At 41.0% G+C, this 20,600-nt stretch overlaps 1 protein-coding gene across 1 annotated transcript in view; it reads left to right on the top strand.

Annotated features, from left to right (window-relative positions):
- Window positions 1-20,600, top strand: part of LOC311498352 (chloride channel protein 2-like) — a gene marked incomplete at its 5' end in the record, with an annotated part of 105,120 nt that overhangs the window by 48,687 nt on the left and 35,833 nt on the right. Inside the window, 3 exons of the mRNA XM_084558894.1 lie at window positions 2,442-2,597; window positions 17,789-17,858; window positions 19,822-19,932. Of these exons, the coding sequence (XP_084415020.1) occupies window positions 2,442-2,597; window positions 17,789-17,858; window positions 19,822-19,932 (337 nt within the window). The remainder of the gene's footprint in view (window positions 1-2,441; window positions 2,598-17,788; window positions 17,859-19,821; window positions 19,933-20,600) is intronic.

Here is a 20,600-nt window from a genome sequence, read left to right as displayed (position 1 = left end):
TAATACAGGCTAACCACAGGCTTCCTGGATAGAGAGGAGCAGAGAACATTTTCAGTTTCCCCACAGTGTTCGGAGCTGAATAACTAATCCATATTTACTTCAAATTCAAATGTAATGTCAGGTGTGTTACGGGACCTTAGATCGGCAAACCTCTGTGTCAAATTGCAGTGTGTCGGCTTTATTCACTAGATTGCAGAAGGCAATCTCAGAATTTAAATAATTGTTAATCCTTGGTCATTATTATTTAACATGATCATTGTGAAGAAACTCAAAATAAAACTTAAATAAAGGTAAAAGTAGCTCTAGTTTTTGAAGTATATCATATTTGGCGAGTATTAATAAACTATTTAGAATAGAAAATGTAAAACATTTAAAAACTGTGAAAAAGAAATACCAGTAAGATCTTGTACAGCAATATACAGTAGCTCCACATCACCTGTGTCATTTCAGCTTTAACTGGAATTAGTTGTGTTGCATCTAAGACAAGGAAGTGATGGTTGTTATCCATCCTTTCCCTATAACTACTCATCCTTAGAGGGTCGTCTTTAGACCTGGAGCCCTCTGGGCTGTCATTGTGTGACAGACAGGGTGACATCAGTTTATCACAGAGATGTTAACTCCCATTTACACTACGGCCACTTTAGAATCACAAGTTAACCCATCATGCATGTCTGTGGACTGTGGGAGGAAGCCAGAGCACATGGAGAAAAACCTACGGATGCACACAGAGAACATGCAAACTCTGTACAGGAAGGCAGCAGATGGCTTGTTGCTATGAGGGGACAGTTCTAATCATTGCAGGAAGGTGTTTCCCATTATAGTTATTGGATCACAAAATAATACACAGGCAACCTGTGGGCACATGGGACCAAGCTTTAGTCACATGTGCACAATGTGTTCCACTGAGGAGAAGTTAGCTAGTTCATTATTATATCATCACATTTCATATTATAACAAGAAGGAAACTTTCATGTTTGTTTTGTTATGAGAAACCTTTAAAAGGTCCTTTTTATGATAGTATGTCATGCAGCCCTTACCGGTTAGTTTTAACAAGAACATTTCTCGTTACATAACAATGTATCACGTTATCTCGTTATACCGTACTGGAAAACTTTCTTGCTATTTCACAAAACCAACAAATCTCGTTACAACCAACTTTTCTTGTTATCACATGATGAGGTGTTACAAAACTTCTGTATCCAGTGTAGCCTGCAGGGAGATGTGGCAAGACTTTTTTATTTATCCTGGCTGGGCAATTGCTTTGGTGTCGTTTATGTGCCTTAGGTGTAGTCGCGTGTTCTTTTTGGTGTCAGAGAGTGGACAAAGATTTGAGCGCGGATCGGATTGGTTTTGTGAAATAACGAGACGTTTTGCCACGGGGAAAGTGGTATGATGTAATAACCAGAAGTGTCTTGTAAGAAGGATTCTTGTAAAATGTGTTTACAAGAAACCTGGTGTCTGGTGATAATGATAAAAATACACAGATCAGCCACAACATTAGAACCACTGACAGGAGAAGTAAATAACATTGACCATCTTGTGACAATTCAGTGTTCTGCTGGGAAACTTTTGAGCCTGGCATTCATGTGGATGTTACTTAGACATGTACCACCCACCGAGACTAGACAAAGCATCCCAACCCCATAGCAATGACAACCCCCCCCCCCCCCCCCCCCCCCCCCCAGCAGGATGCAGACTGACACACAGACACACACAAAAACAGTTTAGGAACAACCCCAAAAACACGACAAACAGCACAAGGTGTTGACCTGGCCTGCAAATTCACTAGATCCCAAACTGATCAAGTATCTGTGTGGGATGATCAGAGGCCCCTCAACCCATAGGACCCAAAGACCCCCACTAACAACATTCTGTTGCGAGACACCACAGGACACCCTCAGAAGGACCATGTCCATTCTCTGATGAGTCTGTTTTGTAGGAACAAGTGAGACCTACACAGTATTTGGAAGGTGGTCATAATGTTATGCCTGATCAGTGTATTTCATAATGTAAGAAAATATTTTTTTAGAATGAGAAAAAACAAAATAGGTTTCTCATTGTAAGACTTCTGAAAGCTTTATTTTCCTTCATTCACTATACAGCACAGTAAATCCTAAATTTAAATTCTACCCTTTGTTTCACACCTTAATGTCAGCATCCTTTGGTTACACTAAGTTTTAGACAAGTTGGTTTTGTTGAAACGTGAGGTGAAGGACTTTATAAATCACTACACTGACTCTAGCCTTGCGTAGCCTCACTCAAATGTTATCAGAATATCCGCCTTTCATTGTGCGGCTTGTTACGTGGGGCGAAACAGAGAGAGAGAGAAAAAAAAACCTCTGCATGCAATTGGATAGTCCTACAACCAGTAAGAATAAAAGAGTGAATGCTACAAACCTGCCCTCTCATGCTGGCATATGTCACTTCCTGTGTATTTACAGCTGACTCAGAAGGAGTCTCTGGTGACATTACTGGACAACAGGACGTGGGCCACACAGGGCATCGCTGAGGAGTTTGATATCATCGGAAATTCCCAAGCTTGGAAACACCCGCAAGTCAACATCTTTGTGACACTGGTCCTCTTCATCGTCATGAAGGTAGGAGATTAAAACAGTGAAAAGGGGCTGGGAGTTCATACAAAGCTAGTAAATTTAGTAAGATGTTCATTTCTGCCTGCTAATATGTAGCAGCTAATGTAATACATTGATCTTTTACACCACTAAATTTCTCCTTTAGTCTGTCACATGATGTTACTAACCACACTACTACACTGGGAATCCATTCTCTGAAGTCTTACCAGGCTTCACCTCCCACCACTCTAGGGCTTAAGAGGTTTCCTTCCCTATTGCATATGTACTGGTATATAAAATCCATACATGCAGCAGCTGCTTATGTCTGTAGTGTCACTAAAGATAAAGGAAGGTCACAAGGAGACAGTGATTTGAACATGAACACATTATAAATGGGAGGAGTTTTGCTCCTTTTATTCAACACTGGACCGGAGCTAATGGGAAAGCCTTGGAACAGAGCCCATCTCCTCCTGCCTTTGGTAAAGAACAAAGGGGGAGCATGTTTAAAATAAAAAAATGTCAGAAAGAAAATCTCCCCCTCACTGTGTAATGAAGTTATGTTCCCGGGAGGCCATTTAAAGTTCTTGTCTACTTTGATGGTGCATCGCTGAGTGACAAAGCTGATGAATCCATCTGAAAATGTCGAGCGGAGCGTAAATGAGTTAACAGAATGGGGACTGAGCCAATGCTTATTACAAAATGTCCCTAAAAGTGGTGAGATTCACAGAAAATAGGTCCTGTGTTCATTTACTGCTAATGTAAGGTCTATCAACAGATATCTGGATATGAAGTCAGTATGATAAATCATTATCAGTTGGGATCAGTGAGCAAAATGCAAGTTGACCTTTATTATAACTAGTCAAGGGAAATGTGCAATGTGTTGGAAATGCAGTGAGCTTAGCACTTACCGCGATCATTCATCAAAAACGTGTCTACAAAGCAGGACACCGGTCATTGCCGTCAGAGAACAAGAAGGAGGAACCACTGTGAGCTGTTAGATGAAGAGCTGCAGGCGACAGACTGCACACTTCCAACATCATTTTATGCAGCATAAAATAAGATCGCAATAGTTTGTTTTATTGGCTCCTGAATGCTTGCCCAACATACAAGACCTATTTAAAATGCAGCAAGAGAGGGAACCGGTTTTCCGTCTTGGAGCTATCTGGATTTTGAAGTGATGCATCTCTGGCTTGTACACAGCTGGGCAGGTGGAGAACAGCTACTGTGTTGTAGTTTTGATGCACCATGATCACTGTCCTGGATTATCGCAGAGTTGATCACATAGATAGATAGATAGATAGATAGATACTTTATTAATCCCAAGGGAAATTCAAGCATCCAGTAGCAGTTACAAACATTGAACATAAAATAGCAGTTACAAACATTGAACATAAAATACAAAAGCTATATAAAAAATAGAAAGTGACTAGAAATAAAATGTTTATACAACTATAAACTATGTTAAAAATATAAAGTGACCTGTTAGAAATATAAATATAAAGTGACCTGTTAGAAATATAAATATAAAGTGACCAGTAGAAGTAGAAGGGTTTTTTTTTTTTTTTTTTTATAAATATGAGAGCTACAAATGGGAGAAAATGAATGAAAATCACAGTCACCAGATGTAGCAGAGGTAGACAGACATGGTAAATGAGAGTGTCCGGTAAGTAGGTGCAAAAGGTTTGTCCATTGTCTATTGTGTCTCCTGCCATCACTGAGAGCTGTTGTACAGCCTGATGGCCAGGGGGACGAAAGAGTTTTTCAGTCTGTTGGTGGAGCAGGACTGAGACAGCAGCCTGCCACTGAACACACTCCTCTGCCTGATGAAGGTGTTGTGCAGAGGGTGGTGGGCGTTGTCCAGTATGGACAGCAGTTTGTCCAGGGTCCTTCTCTCTGCCACTGTCACCAGAGAGTCCAGCTCTGTGCCCACCACTGAGCCAGCCCTCCTCACCAGTCTGTCCAGTCGAGCAGCGTCCCTCTTCTTGCTGCTTCCTCCCCAGCAAACCACAGCATAGAAGAGGACGCTGGCCACCACAGACTGGTAAAACATCTGCAGCAGTTTTTTGCAGACGTTGAAGGACCCCAGCCTTCTCAGGAAGTACAGACGGCTCATGGATCATGACAGGTGCTGAGACGGACACATGCACGATGTGAGGGACTGAAATGTATGCAAAGCATAGCTTTACAGCTGCACAACTGTACTTCACAACAGGAAATGTTCAGATGCTTTGTGAAAGTCAGTATAAGTGAGGTGACAAATTCATTCATATAAAACTTTCCCCAGCTATTTTGCTGAGCTAAGAACTATGTTGGAAAGTAGGATATGCAGTGAAAGTATCAGTACCTGACTCTGGCTTAACTCCTCTGGGTCTCAGTGACAGGGAAAAACAGTGCGTTGTTAAAATTGTTGGAACCAAGCCACTGCATTCGTGGTCTCTGGGGAAAAAAAACAAGCTGAAGTTACTGTACAGTATATATTCATCATTCTCTTTTTAGAGAAAACACCAATGTCAGGCCACCTTTCGTCCGTTTTTCTTACGGTCTCTGCAATGAGAAGAGGCCGCTTGTTGTGGTTCCTGTTAAAGGGTTGCTGGAGCAGAGGGCTGTTTGGGTTGTGATTAGACTGGCTTTTTTTATTTATTTGGACTGCACTGTTGAGCTGGAATGAAATGTCCTTCCCCAATACCAAAAAAATAGACATTATAAATCACCCTCACTGCTAGAGCTGAGTGTGTGTGTGTGTGTGTGTGTGCGCGCTCTGAACTTCATACAGCAAGTGAAGTACACAAAGAGAAAATGAGTGGGTGCAGAATAGAGTGAAGTTGTGTAATGTGTGTTTTTGTGTGTGTGTGTGTGTGTGTGTGTGTGTGTGTGTGTGTAGGATGGCTGCAGGCAGGGTTTGAGGAAAGTCTGTTTTGTAAAAATATTTAAAATGACATCCAAATAAAAAGCAATATTGCCAAAGTTGCATGGAAAATATAGGTAAAAAGTTCTAAAAGATTATATGCACATTCACTAAATCGTGTAATGAAAAGCTTTAATGCAAAAAAAAAGTTTTTTTTTTTTTATTATTATAAAGCTTATGCCCCTTACCAAGCCAAATATTTTTAAGCTAATTTTCAAGGTATACCATTGTCATGTGACCGTCAGTTGCACCCACAATTGTCACTGCCCTGCAGAACTTTCAGAGTTACTTTAAATGTAGATTATGTTGTTAGCTTGTTTTCTGCTTTGCTATCTGGCTAGGTCTTTTTTTATTGTACTGCTACTACTTTGAAGTACTACAAATAGGCGCTTAAATATCCAAACCAAACCAGTTTTAGAGTGAAAAAATACACTCTGTATGTGTCCCTTTTGGCCAAAAGAGTTACTCACCACTGATAGACACACATATAAAAAAAAACATAGAGCAGAAATACTGCAAAAGCATGGCTGAAGGCTCCAATGTCATGTTATGTAATCACGGAGACCGATGATGTTTCTGCACTGCAGTAACGGCACAAACTGACTCACCGTCATTGTTTCACAGCAGCACAATGGAGATGCTCTCTCTCAGCCTTTTGTCTGTCGCCCTATCTCAGAAAAAGGACTTTCAAATACTAGTTCTGATTGCTTTATGAAGGGAGTTTGACTGAATCAACTTTTCTTGATGAAGTCAGCCATCCATTCTCTCATACGTGTGTGTGTGTGTGTCTGTGTGTGTGTGTGTGTGTGTGTGTGTATCCTCCTGCACCGTCCTCTTTCTGTCCTTTAGTGAAATAGTCTCACTAAAGGACACACACACACATACACTATTCTGACTTTAATCACACACCTGAACAAATCTCACTGAGCAGTTTCAGCATCTGTCTGTGGGCGTGCACTGTCTCACGTCCTCTCTCTCTCACACCCACACACACACACACCTTCACGCACACAGACACACACATCAGAATCTCATATGATACATACACAGCCCTCAAAGTGAGGCTGTAATGGCCCTGTCTAATTACAGCCTTTGGTTTTTTCCTGGATTCAGCCTGGTGATTTTCAAAAGGAAGATTGCTCTCTCTCCCTATCCTTCTTGGTAATGAGTGGTTCCTTTATTCCACTTGGCAATAATCTTGTCTTGTTGCCCCTTTTAATGCCGAAACTTCAGAAAGACTCACTTTACCGGCTGCTAAACTTCTGAAAGGAAAGGTGCGCGTGTGCGGGTGTCTGGTGTCGGGAAGTCACCGACAGCAGATCAGCAAATGAAACCGTTAAATACAAATACTTCAGTGACACGTGTAATGGTGCAGCAAAGGTGAAAAAAATGATATTGCTGATCTTTGTAAGGTTCACTGCATCTATTGAGAAGTGTCAGACGTGGTGCCGACATTTTTTAGCTTCTGAAATCACGCCCACACAAACCTGTAAACTAATTTGGCACGCTCTGATGTTAAAATGCTATTTTTAGTTACGTGCAATTATGCACATCTACAGCTCTCAGGGAGGAGTGGGTTTATTAATACAGGTGTGTGTGTCTGTGTGTGTGTGTCCTCCAGGATGAGCGAGTCCTCTGTTTTCTCTGCGGGTGTGTGTGTGTCTGAGTGACAGAGAGCTGGCAGGACTGTAATTGGAGTGGGAATATAAGAAGGGCCCCTGAGGGTCCCTGAGTCCCCCCCCAAGCAGTAGACTGTCCTCTGAATGTGACACACACACACACACGCATAAGCACAGAGGGTTCTCAGATGAATGACAAATTAAATAGAGTATAAATGTCCTGGATAGTGCGTCATAACTGCTATTCCTGACATAAGTGTCCTTCACTTCTCCCTGCTGCCTCACATGTATAGTCCCCCAATTTAGTTGTTTTTGCTCCTTACTGTGTGGTTAAGAGCAATAAATAAAAGTGAATCATGACACAAGGTGTGTGATGTACAGTAAAACGCTCATATATTTATGTGGAAGTTGTTCATTTTTTTTGTCTGTTGGCGTGTGAGTGTGTGTAGGGGAACCACTAAAACCCATATAGATGTTTTAAGACTATTGATCAGTACATGAAGACACACTGGCAAAGGTGTAAAGAATAGATTAGTTTGTGTGTTCATCTGCTTCACTGTCGGCTTATCCGGCGAACCTACAGTAATAACCTGAAACAGCATTTCCGAGGCCGAGGAGCATTACTTACTTAGTGCTCTGTTAGCAAAAGCACATCTAGGGAGAAACCGGTCCAGGATTCTGCTGTATCAGAGTGTCAGCAAACATTAGCAGCTCACTTTTGCTCCGTATTGATTTTGGTCAAATTTACACGGCAACGTTCCACTTATAATATTCGTTTGTTCGCTTTGATCCTGAAAGCCGTATGTCTTGTAAGGTCTAGTCTGCGGGGATGCTGGCTTTAACCAGGAAGATGCAGCTTTCAGATTTTGCAGGATTCAGTCAGGAATCATCGCTTGCAGGTTTAGGAAGCTTAGATAGCTACCTGGCTTGCTCTGTCAGTTGAAATCACTGTATCGTTATGACTTTTTAAAGTTCTTTGTTGACTCGTTTTAAGACTGGACTAAACTAAAAGGTCCCTTAACCCACCCAGGGGTGGAGACAGTACGGGCCCTTAGGCATGTCCTTAGGCGCTACTTACCATCTGCCTAACTCATTATTAATAACGACGAGAGCGAAAAAGTCACACTGCCTCAGACGTCGCCGGGTCTATCAGGGTCCATGTCAGGTGTTGGGAAACCAGGGAAATCTGATGAGAGTAACCAGTGTTGAGTGGAGTTTTATGCAAAGGATGCTGGACTTTCAAAATCAAAGTATAGTGTATAGAAATATACACTATATTACCAAAAGTATTCGCTCACCTGCCTTTACTCATTCTATGAACTGAAGTGCCATCCCATTCCTAACTCATAGAATTCAATATGATGTCGGTCCACCTTTTGCAGCTATTACAGCTTCAACTCTTCTGGGAAGACTGTCCACAAGGTTGAGGAGAGTGTTTATAGGAATTTTTGACCATTCTTCCAAAAGCGCATTGGTGAGGTCACACACTGATGTTGGTCGAGAAGGCCTGGCTCTCAGTCTCCGCTCTAATTCATCCCAAAGGTGTTCTATCGGGTTCAGGTCAGGACTCTGTGCAGGCCAGTCAAGTTCATCCACACCAGACTCTGTCATCCACGTCTTTATGGACCTTGCTTTGTGCACTGGTGCACAGTCATGTTGGAAGAGGAAGGGGCCCGCTCCAAACTGTTCCCACAAGGTTGGGAGCATGGAATTGTCCAAAATGTTTTGGTATCCTGAAGCATTCAATGTTCCTTTCACTGGAACTAAGGGGCCAAGCCCAGCTCCTGAAAAACAACCCCATACCATAATTCCTCCTCCACCAAATTTCACAGTTGGCACAATGCAATCTGAAATGTACCGTTCTCCTGGCAACCTCCAAACCCAGACTCGTCCATCAGATTGCCAGATGGTAAAGCGTGATTCATCACTCCAGAGAACGCGTCTCCACTGCTCTAGAGGCCAGTGGCGGCGTGCTTTACACCATTGCATCCGACGCCTTGCATTGCACTTGGTGATGTGTGGCTTGGCTGCAGCTGCTCGGCCATGGAAACCCATTCCATGAAGCTCTCTGCGTACTGTACTTGGGCTAATCTGAAGGTCACATGAAGTTTGTAGCTCTGTAGCAATTGACTGTGCAGAAAGTCGGCGACCTCTTTGCACTATGCGCTTCAGCATTCGCTGACCCCTCTCCGTCACTTTACGTGGCCTACCACTTCGTGGCTGAGTTGCTGTTTTTCCCAAACGCTTCCATTTTGTTATAATAGAGCTGACAGTTGACTGTGGAATATTTAGGAGCGAGGAAATTTCACGACTGGATTTGTTGCACAAGTGGCATCCTATGACAGTTCCACGCTGGAATTCACTGAGCTCCTGAGAGCGGCCCATTCTTTCACAAATGTCTTGTTTCACAGTCTGCATGCCTGAGTGCTTGAATTTATACACCTGGGGCCAGGCCAAGTGATTAGAACACCTGATTCTGATCATTTGAATGGGTGAGCGAATACTTTTGGTAATATAGTGTATGTGCGGAGTATGGACTGAAAGTCCTAAGGTCAAAATGGGAGCCTCCTCCGCAGGTAGTCCTATATCCCGTGGGACTGCCAGATACAGACCGACCAACCGGCGCTGGCTAACAAACCGAACATTATAGTGGTGGACAAACAGCAGAAGAAGGCAGTAGTGGCAGATGTAGCAATCGCGAGTGAGACATGCAACGTGAGACGCTTGAGAAAAAGCAAGGGCTGAAAAAAGAACAGATCCCTCTAGGTCCCTTTTTATCCAACTGATGGGACCAGCTAGATAGCTGTCATGCGTGTAACAGGTGACTGAAATCCGCAAATTCACCGTGTCATCGACCTCTTTCTCTGTGGTACGCCTATCAACGTTAAACTCTTTGTTTTTCAGCTGCTAAAGCATTTGTTTGGCAGAAGCAATATGTGCTGAGAGCAAAAGTATTTAAATTAAACAGGTGATAAAGCATGATCCAGCATCCCTCTCCACATGTAATCAGTCTCATTTTGATCAATTATATGATAAACATGCAATTAGTCTGCCTGCACCATATCTATTGTTTATCTGTTTTTCAGAATTCACCTGAACTAAACCTGCGGCTCTACGTCTGTCTTTCTCTCTCTCTCTCGCTCTCTCTCTCGATCACAAGTGTTACAGCAGGAGCACATGCCGCACTTAATTTAAGCACATCTCATGGCTTTACCCATTCAAATTATAACCTCAAGTGCACAGCTCTGGAGAAATGAAATCATTTCATTCTGCTGAATACATTTTATAGAAATACATCACGCCAAAGGTTGTATAGTTCCTGCTGGTTTTTACTGGAGGTTTAATCCATTACTTGATCTCTGCGGCTGAAACGTTCAGCTCAAGACTCGGAAATGAACACACTCTTAAGATATGAGTATTACCAGAGGAAAGGCTTTCTTTCCTGCAAAGTCCTAATGAATTATTGCTTCAGTTGTATTCAAAGAAAAGATGATATTAATGTTAAATGTTAATTTATGTTAAATTGTTTAAGTGGATTGGATGTGAAAAGACGCCTTGTGGCCTTGACGCCATTTCCACCATTCTGCAAGTTCAGCATAGAAAATGACTGGTCCAGAAACACTCACAGTGAATGCTTTCTTCTTTTCTTTTATCAGCCATCTGGTTTAGTCCGGACAAATTTAGGCAGCTTCATCCACAGTATCAAGTTGTTATTGTTAAATTGTTTGCGTAAACCAACTCTGAAGTGTGAGAAAAGGGCATGAACCACAATTCTTGGTGAATTATTTCTTTACTGTGAGATTACAGTGATTATTTGTATGACCTGTAATATCACTTGTCTGAAAAGCATGAAAATGCCTAATTTTGAGTGACTGAGTAAACTACCAATATTGTCGTCTCTCCACTGAGAATCATCTCCTGCCGTAGCCTGGAGACTGATTAGATAGACTCGAGAAGACGAGCTGAGGAATGGGGTCACGCTCCGTCTGAGCTCCGTCCACACTGCACGGACTTCGAGTCTTATAAAAACATTTCTTTTCACAAAGTCCTTTGATCACCGGTAATGCTGCTGCCTTCATTGCAGTTTTCCCCCTTTCACAAATCGTATCATCTGAAATGCTAATTACTTTTGCTCTCTACGCTAAATTGCGTGGCACCATGCTGCGAGTTTTTGTCCGTGTCAGCCACTTCTCTTTGAAAAACTTCTTTTGCGTTGTCAGTTACAACGCAACCTTGAGAAGCTCCATGCCCACGGGTCGGCCGCTTGAAAGCTTTTTGTAGTTGCTTGGCTAACTGCCGGAACATGGCTTACGGTAGCTTATATCTACTAATGAGTGTTGTATCATCAAACACAGTACACCATCAATGAATGGATTAAATGGATTAATAGAGATTAAAAGGTTGGCTAACACTACCAGGTAGAACAAGACAGTTTAATGGTTATTTTATAGCCATGGTTACCAAACAGTTTAATCTGCGGGTTAGGGTGTTTTGTAATATGGCCCCATGAGCAAGCTATAATGCAACACCTACACCTCTCTTACAGTTTTCACCTTGACTTGATCACATAATTAAAACATATATGTGCTTTTGGTAGTGATCAAATCTCTCACTCCTTGCTCATGCTCAGATTAAGCATAAAAGCCCAATGTAAAGATAGATAAGTAGATAATACAGTACAGATAGTTGCTATTTTCAAATGATGGGCAAAAACGCCAAGCATCAGCACTAACAAGAAAATCTGTTTACAGCCACGCGGGTTTGTCATCTCTTTGTGCGAGGACCCACTCATTACACTTTGCACTGCTGCCGATTATGTTTCACATAATTTCACATAAAACAAATTACAACAACACGATCATCACCCAGGCACATCATTGCCGGATAGAATGTTTAAAAAGGCAGCAGTATTTTTGTTCAGCATCATTACTAATAATTTCCACTAATGAAATCTGAGTTGCATATGTTAACATAATTTAATTACTTTTCTCTTCTAAAATAGCATAGCCCTCAAGCAGCTCTATAACTTATAAGTCTCATTAAAGCAACTGTCAAAGTGCATGTGGCTCATTAGGGATTTTTTAATTGGTTTTTAATGCGGCAAGTTTTTGTTTAAGAGAGTCAGGTTCGCTTCTTTTGCTTGTATTTTTGACCTATTAGGTTTAAACCAACAACCCGCCCAAGTCCTAGCTTGATTTTTCTTCACTTCTACTTCCTCTCATGGTTTATCAGAGTCCCGGTTAAGTTTGAGGTCAGAGAACCTCATGAATTTTGATGGCTGTGCATTACCTCTGTGAGATGTACACTTAGTAGATTACATTACATTAGATTAGATTAGATGAAAAATGAATCGCTCCTCTAGGGGAAAGTGAGTCACTGCTGCTGCAAAGAATCAGATACAGTAACAAATCGGAAGGCATAAATGGTAATGGAGCAAATAAATGTGATAGGGATATGCTTAGAAATGCTAATACGTCTCTCATCTAAAACAATCTACCCTCCATTATGCTGGCCTACTATGTTAGTTTGAAATGTCCTCAAGGAATCAGGCATGATAACCATCCACCTTATGTATCTACTGTAGACTTTGTCACCTACACAAACCTTCTGAGGTTCAGACTCTCTCATTAACATCCGTCCTGGCTTATCTGATCACACCTGGCTTTAAAATGTGTCTCCACATGTGTCCTCAGCCAGCACTTGACATCTGATATGAGTTTCACACTTTTTATACAAGCAAACACCAGAATCTTTTGGGGAGAAGTAGAATATTTTAACAGCTGCTTTCTCCAATGGATTGCCACCCCTGTATCAGAACGAAAAGAAGCTGTTGTTTTCTGTGCATCATGATTTGGGAAGATGACATATATTTTGGAACAAGCTGTAAAGTTTCTGTCACTCACTGGAAGCACACATTAAGTTATTATATATTTATTTATCTCTTCCTGACGTTATTTTAGAGATCTGCACAAACCTCAGATTATAACATTTAAGAAAAAAGACACTGATAATTATTTAGGAAATACATAACTTAACAAATGACTACTGTCTTTAATGTGACACAACACTCGTGTGTTCACACTAACAAAGTAAACTCCTACTTTGGTCTGAGATCAGATCCCTCAAATGCTCACTCAATGCGTCCTGGGTGTGTTCACACCTGTTCTAAACTGGCCACTTGTGAATGGATTACTCAGGACGCAAAATGATTTAGATGAATTGAGGTCGATGCAGTTTCTTGTTGATTATGTTTTAGACAAAGATTTTTCTTTTTGGACTCAAGTCTAACACATGAAGACATACAGTGATTGGTTATGTAGGCTACTGTTATTTGTACATAAGCCACGTACCAGCAGAGGTCTATTTAAGGTCACAGTGACTCACTTTCCATCCATGTGTTTTATGACTCTAGTATAATGTAGCAGAAAGCTTTTTTCTTGATAAGGATGATATTGTAAATTGTCATGGAAGCACATCCTGTTGTTGTTGAAGCAATAGTATGGTTTTACAAGACTCCAGAGGCAGCATTCAAGGAGAGCAAGGCTCTCATTTTGTATGTTGCTATTTTGTATGTTGTCTTCTGTTGGTATGATGCACAGTGTGGTTGTACAAAAAAATTGTCAGCATAGCTGTCTTTGTGGTAACCTCAAGCCAACCGATGGTGGACGCATGGGTAACTGTAAGGCGTCAGTGCAGTTGTCGTGGTTACGTCTCCTGTCCTATGAGAACAGAGCCAAAACATCCTGTCACACTCACCTGCATTCAAGTGTGTGTGTGTTACGAGTAAACAAGCAGTTGGCTCAGATTAGACTGTCTGCTACAGAGAGAATCATGTTTACATATGAAAGTATTTATTTCCTCTGTTGACAGAGTAAGAGTAGAGGGTTAAGCTCTAATTACGTTTAGGGAAAGATCTGCTTCTTTACAGGTAATGGAGCTTTGTTGTCACTGTTACAACAATAAATACATTGTTATGGTCAAGGTCAAAAACACCAGTTATTAGGAAACTGGAAACTTAAACTGCCTCCTTGTCTGATGTTGTGTTGACTCATCCATCCACCCCGAGCTCCTCACTGTTTAGCGTCACCTGACTACCTGCCTTGCTTTGGGAATATAACGGTCGGTTTAGTGCTTAACCAGACCTTGCATCTAGTATTATTACATCATAAAATTAAAATAGATTTAGAGTCTGTATAATCATGCTCAATATTTGGTTTAAAAAGCTCATAGGATGTTAGAAGATGTACGAGAACATAACTATTCTGTTTCTACGGATGTGCTTATAGGACTACTCATCATTGGTATTGGTATGATAGAGAAAGCATTGTGAAAGTATAATTGGATACAGTTTATCAGTCATAATTGCCATTGTTACACATTGTCTCATGAATACCTCTGCTTTTATCAACTCATACAGCCATTTTTTTATACGCTGGGTAATGGTTGGGATATGACAAGCAAGCATATTCTCAGATTTTGTAGTTAATTTTGGATCAATTCACTGGTTTCTCCATATTCGCTGCCTCAAGGGTGACTGCAGGCAATTAATTGAAATCAACCTTGCGTGCTGCATTATAACTTATGAAATAAGAGGTCTTTGTAAGTTCTTACTTATTTATCAGGCAGCTTACAGTACATGTACACAACATTTGTTGTACTGAGAGTCTTATGTTACCTTTAATTAATAACGTCTTTGGAAATATTAGTTCTTTTTTTTTTAGCAGTTATGAGATGTCTTTTTATAATTTGTTGCTTTAAAGGGCAGTGAAGTGAACTGCTCACAGCAGTTTTCTGTGTTTCATGACAAACTGGATTTCATTGCGCTGGCTTTGGAAATTGTATGATGGTATGTCCCACAGGTACACCGGGACACACACACACACTTCCTGTGCGCTCCTCAGAGTCCATGGCCTCTGCAATAAAGTTAAGCCTTTGTTATGAGCTTCTAGATCCTTTAAAACTTCGTACCTCTTATTAAGGGTTTACTGACTGGCTGGAGGAAAAAAAAAGAAGAAGAAGGGAAGGAAAGATGAAGGAAGAAGAAGATAAAACAAAAAAATTATTTTCATTTTCCCATGAGGCCCATTTTGTGTATTCAACCAACTGTGTGTCTGGCCTCGTTTTCAGCTCTGATTCCCGTCACTGAGTCTGTGTTACGCTGTGTGTGCGTGGGTGTGTGAGAACACCTACGCACATATGTGTGGTTGTGTGAGGTGTGAAAGCGGCAGCAGTGTAGGGTTACAGGAGGAGATCCATTACGTCACCATGGCAGCCGGCCTTAATTACAGCTAACTATAGACAGAGCAGAGGGAGCAGAAAGGAGAGGGAGAGAGACGAAGCAATGAGTGTAATTAAAAAGTCTATTTGAAACCGTGAGATTATTACATCGGTGAGGTTTGTGTAATGGCTTGTACAATACTCTGATTCATATATTTTATTTTGTGACCACTTTGTGTGCCTCTGCTGAATAGATGAGGTGCCCCACGTAGGTGCATCATCTAAAATGATCTGTAGTTTTCATCGCAGAAAGAACAGTATGAGTGTTTGCGTGGTCATTTCACACGAGTGGGCCATTTGTGCATACACTACATATCTGTGCAGGTGCTCGGTAGCAAATTTGACCACTCGGTTGTATTTGCAGTGTGAGTTTATTTGCCATTGCACTGACTGCACAGACCCTCACTGTATCCTTCAACAACTGCATCAGCCGTGTGTGTAAATGTGTCTGGTTTTAGATTTGTAACTGCAGATAAATGTCATTATCGGTTGATTCCCCTACTATTTTCAACATTGTTCTCCAGAACCTAAGTTGACATTTTAAGAAAGTACAAGTTTTATTTAATTTTGAGGTACTTTTACTTTACAAGAGTCATTCTACTTCATATTACTACTCCACTATAATTTAGAGAAATCCCTCATACATTTCACTCCTCTACAACTGTTGTCTCAGAGTTTTACACACAAATACATGGTAATGTAACAAATAAAATGCAATCCATCAAATTATGAGTTATCCCAACATTTTGAAGTGAAGTTAGAAAAAGCACTTTGTTGGAGCCTCTTGTCACAGATGGCAGTTTTTTTTTTTTTTAAGGAGAGATTTCAGACTTCCCAGATGGCACCTTTTAAATAACTTTATTTGTCATTTTATATTTATATTTGATAACAAGAATTAAAAAAAAAATCTGTGTCCTAGAACTTAGTTCCTCTCAGATCTATCTCCTCACCATCTGATGTGGCCGCTAAATTGGGAACCAGTGTAGTTATAAGTCTGCTCAGGCAGTGCAATGCTGCTTGTGAGTGATCTGAAACTTTACAGAGCATTTGTCTGATGAGGATTCTATCGTTTCTCTAGGAAGAAGGGTCTTGAATACTTTTGGTTGTGGTTTCTGCTTAGATAAAGAATCTGAATATGTACAGTAATGTACTCAGATTGTACTCACACACACAAGACTCATATAATATCTTGTATTATATCTCAGAATCATCACCAATTAATTTACTCACTATTCAGTAGTCTACCAATTGTGACACTAGACCCTGTTCCCGCTTTCTTCTCCCTGTATATTCATACATTTGATACCTAGGATCTTGGAAAACTTGAGGGGAAACCAATTCAGTTCACCTTCATGACTTGATAGGATAATAGAATTGTGCTGTCTCTAATTGAAGTTCACTGTGAACACAAAATCCCCACGCTTCCACGCCTCACTTGGCGCTTTCAGTTCAAGCAAATGCCTTTGTGTGTGCCTTGCACTTCCTTGTAAGCTCCTGCTTGTGAAAGGAAAACTTGTGCGCGAGCATTGAAGTGATTTTTAGCATCAATTCAAAAGCAGAAACTCTCCCATGTGCCGATCATGAGCTGTTAAGAAAGCAATGGTAACTATGGTAATGGATATGGACACATCAGAGAACCGTAATCAACCTGAAGGCTGCTTCACTTGCTGTCAGTCATACTGCACTTATGATCCAGTATGACATTAACAAAGCGATCCAAGTTACCTCTAGAATTGCACCAAATAAGCTGAATTGCAAATATAAAAACACCCAATTAAGCACGGACTTCCTGTTGTCCACCTCCGATGTCAAGGATGTAAAGATGAACCATATATTCACTATAGAACTGGTCAATACTATACTGGCTGTGCAGAGCTTCAACAGTATTTAATGAGCCATACAACCTAATATCTGAGTCCAGACAAGAAAGCATAGCTGCTTTTAATGATTTTCATTTTAACACTGACCCAAGTGTCTGTGTATCTTTTTCAACCCAAACATGCCAGCCTTTTAAAAGTCACATCAATGAAACCCTCCCGTTAAACTTAGGTACACACGCACACACGCCTGACGATAATGCTCGCACATTGTCAGCATTGACATTTCCCTTTTTTTTTGTTTGTCTTTCCTAATTAGCAGTCTCTTCCGCTCGCCTGGCGCAGTGTCGCCCAATCGGCGGAGCGCACTCATTACCCGGGGTTTATTTCAGGGTCTTTGTCAAATGAAGAGTGAAAGTGACAGCTCAATCTAACCTCAGCAATAAGCCTCGCATGGCCGCCTCCTCACTGCTGGTAGAGGATTGAACTTGGCTATCATCTCTGGGCACAACGGATGGTGCTCTGAAGCTAATTGAAATGCCACCCTGTTCTCTCTTTTTATGTCTTTTCTGTCTTTATCTGCCTCTTTTTCTCTCTTAGTTCTGGATGTCTGCCCTGGCCACCACCATCCCAGTCCCCTGTGGAGCATTCATGCCAGTATTTGTCATTGGTAAGAAGCAATTGCAGTGTGTGTTTATGTGTGTGTATTATGTGTTTGAAGATGTGTCTGCGAGAGAGAAGTTAGGTAAAAATGTGTTATATAAACTACATTTACATAGTCTCTGGACATTGGGAAGAACAGGAAAAACACTCATACACACTATTCACGAACACTCTATTCATTTTTATTTATTAATTTGTAGTATACATACATCATTCCAAGGTGTTACCCCAGTGTAATAATTTAGATTGTAGTCAGTTCCTTCCTTCTGAGTGAACAGTAAAGATTTAATAATGTGCACATTACAAGAAATATGAAAGTCTAGCGGTTACACTCAATCGTGGCGTCATCATATTTGAGTGGGAGCGTGTCAGGTCGAGCCTTCTTCAGGGACCCCCTGGGTCGAGACACTGGGGGCAATGAGAGGAGGAATATGAGTGTGAGGTCTGCAAAAGCATCTGTTATCCTAAGCTCGGTCCTGTGTCGTTATGTTTTCCTGGCAAAGCAAAAAAAAATGCAGACAGTAAGTATTTTCAGGTGGGGAAAACAGAAAAACCAGCCATTAGCAATAGTGACTTTACATCAGTTACAAATGTAACATAGCATTTCATCGTCAGTGCCATCTTTACCAGTTGGTGGTAGGATCTTTAAATAAGAAGTGGTGCTTTCACACTCTGGAAACACCCCTACCTCGAACCGAATCAAAACTAGCTTAGTGAAAACACCAACCAGTTAAAGGGGAACTACTGTTTTTTACAACCTGGACCTTATTTCTGGCATAAAATACGGTCATTTACTCACCCATATAACTTCTGTGTAATTTGTATTCCTTCGAGAGATAATTAGATCAGCGTATATCCATGTAGTGGGAGTGACTGGGCCCCCGAAACACAGCCTCTAAATAACGCTAATAATCTGCCGCGAAACTCGTTCATTTCACCAATACTGTGTTATGGTACGCTAGTGATATTCCCCGTTGAGTCCGGAGTTACCTGTTATCATCATCCAGGGTCTGTAGATTGACCTACAGACCGCAGATGATGTCTTCTGACCTGGATGATGACGTCTCTGAGCGCCACGCGCACCCACGGAGGTCGGCTTGTTTACCTGTAGTTTGCTACTGATCTAATTATCTATATATGGTTGAGTAAACCGTATTTTATGCCAGAAATAAGGTCCAGGTTGCAAAAAACTGTAGTTTCCCTTTAATGGTAGCGCTAACATTACTGATTTCAGCCTCATCATACAACAGGGCAGCAATCATAATTGAATATGAATATTAAACTCAGAAATATTGCATAACTGCAATCTGTGCGGGGCTTCTTAATGAATGATGGAACTAGGTATCTGAAAACAAATCACTGTTTATTGTTTAATAAAAGCCGTCCAAAAAGTTTGACACATTATTACTGGAGGCTTATAGGTTTGATTATAGGTTAATTGTCATATTATATGACCATAGGTTTGGTAGGGTCTCTTAGCTGAACAGGGCCTCTAAATGTGTTTTGCCTGGGATTTTGGCACAAGGGATTATAACATCTTATCCTGTGTATTACTGAATGAATAATAAAAGCCGTCCAAAAAGTTTGACACATTATTACTGGAGAAATACTTTCTAAAATGACAACCAGTACACTTATTAGAGTGGTATTGCCCTCTAAGCTACTTCTGCTGTGACTTAAGCCTCAAGCCTTGTTGACATTTAGTAAAAGAAACAGCAAATGGTCTGCCTTTATATTGTGCTTTACTACCTGAGTGGTACCAAAAGTACGTTTATAGAGCTTCTTACGGGCTGACAGGCAAGCTGCTCAGGAGAAACTTCAGGTTCTTGTCCGAGGACATTTCGGCAACTCGCCAACCTTGCAATTATCGGCTAGACCTATCTACCACCTTAGCTGCAGCCGCCCTGGTGCGCACACCTTGAAAAAGTAATGCTTAAATATGTCTCTGTTCCTGTACGCATGCCTTTCAGGGGCAGCCTTTGGACGTCTGGTTGGAGAAAGCATGGCAGCCTGGTTCCCAGATGGCATCCACTCAGATGGTACCATCTACCCCATAGTGCCAGGAGGCTACGCCGTTGTGGGTAAGTTAAAGGCACCTGTCACTGGCTACAATGAAATTTTCACTTCCCTCACTACTCTTCTGTGTATTCTCTATTGTCGTTTTTTTAACATAATATTTTGGGACTTGCAGAGAACACACGATTTTCTTATTTCTCATTATGCGTCTTTGGGGCATCAGTGCTTCCTCTTTTACTTTTATTGCCATCACTCACAGAAAATGAATCAAGATAGATATTTCCTACAGCCCAGTGCCTTACTTTACTTCTCCAACTTGAAATGGACCCTGATTAAAGGAGACACAGAATATGATCAGGCTCAAACACTTCAGACGGAACTGAATTACACTTCCAAGAGCAACGACATGGTCTTAACAAAGAAAATGCCTGCAAAACAACTCAGACACCAGCTGACAAGTGCTCATTTTCTAGAAAGTCTGGAATTTGAAAAGAAACAACTTGGTGTGCAATCCAAAACTCCTGTTATGAAATGGACGCTGAGTTGATGTCATTTCATCGAACAAAATCCAATCTATCCATGAATTTATCATTCCGTTTTTTTTTTTTCTTCAGTGGCTTCTTTCACTTTGCGACTTTACCTGTCCGTCTCTATTTAAGATTCATATATTTTTCATTTGCCTGCACCTTTTTCTTTGAAGTTTTGTTTTTATCGCAGCCCTTTCCTGAAAAAG

This window comes from Chelon labrosus (assembly GCF_963514085.1).
Source record: "Chelon labrosus genome assembly, chromosome: 13".
NCBI lineage: Eukaryota > Metazoa > Chordata > Actinopteri > Mugiliformes > Mugilidae > Chelon > Chelon labrosus.
Note: the sequence above shows the minus strand (reverse complement) of the source record. Positions and strands in the feature narration are given on the sequence as shown.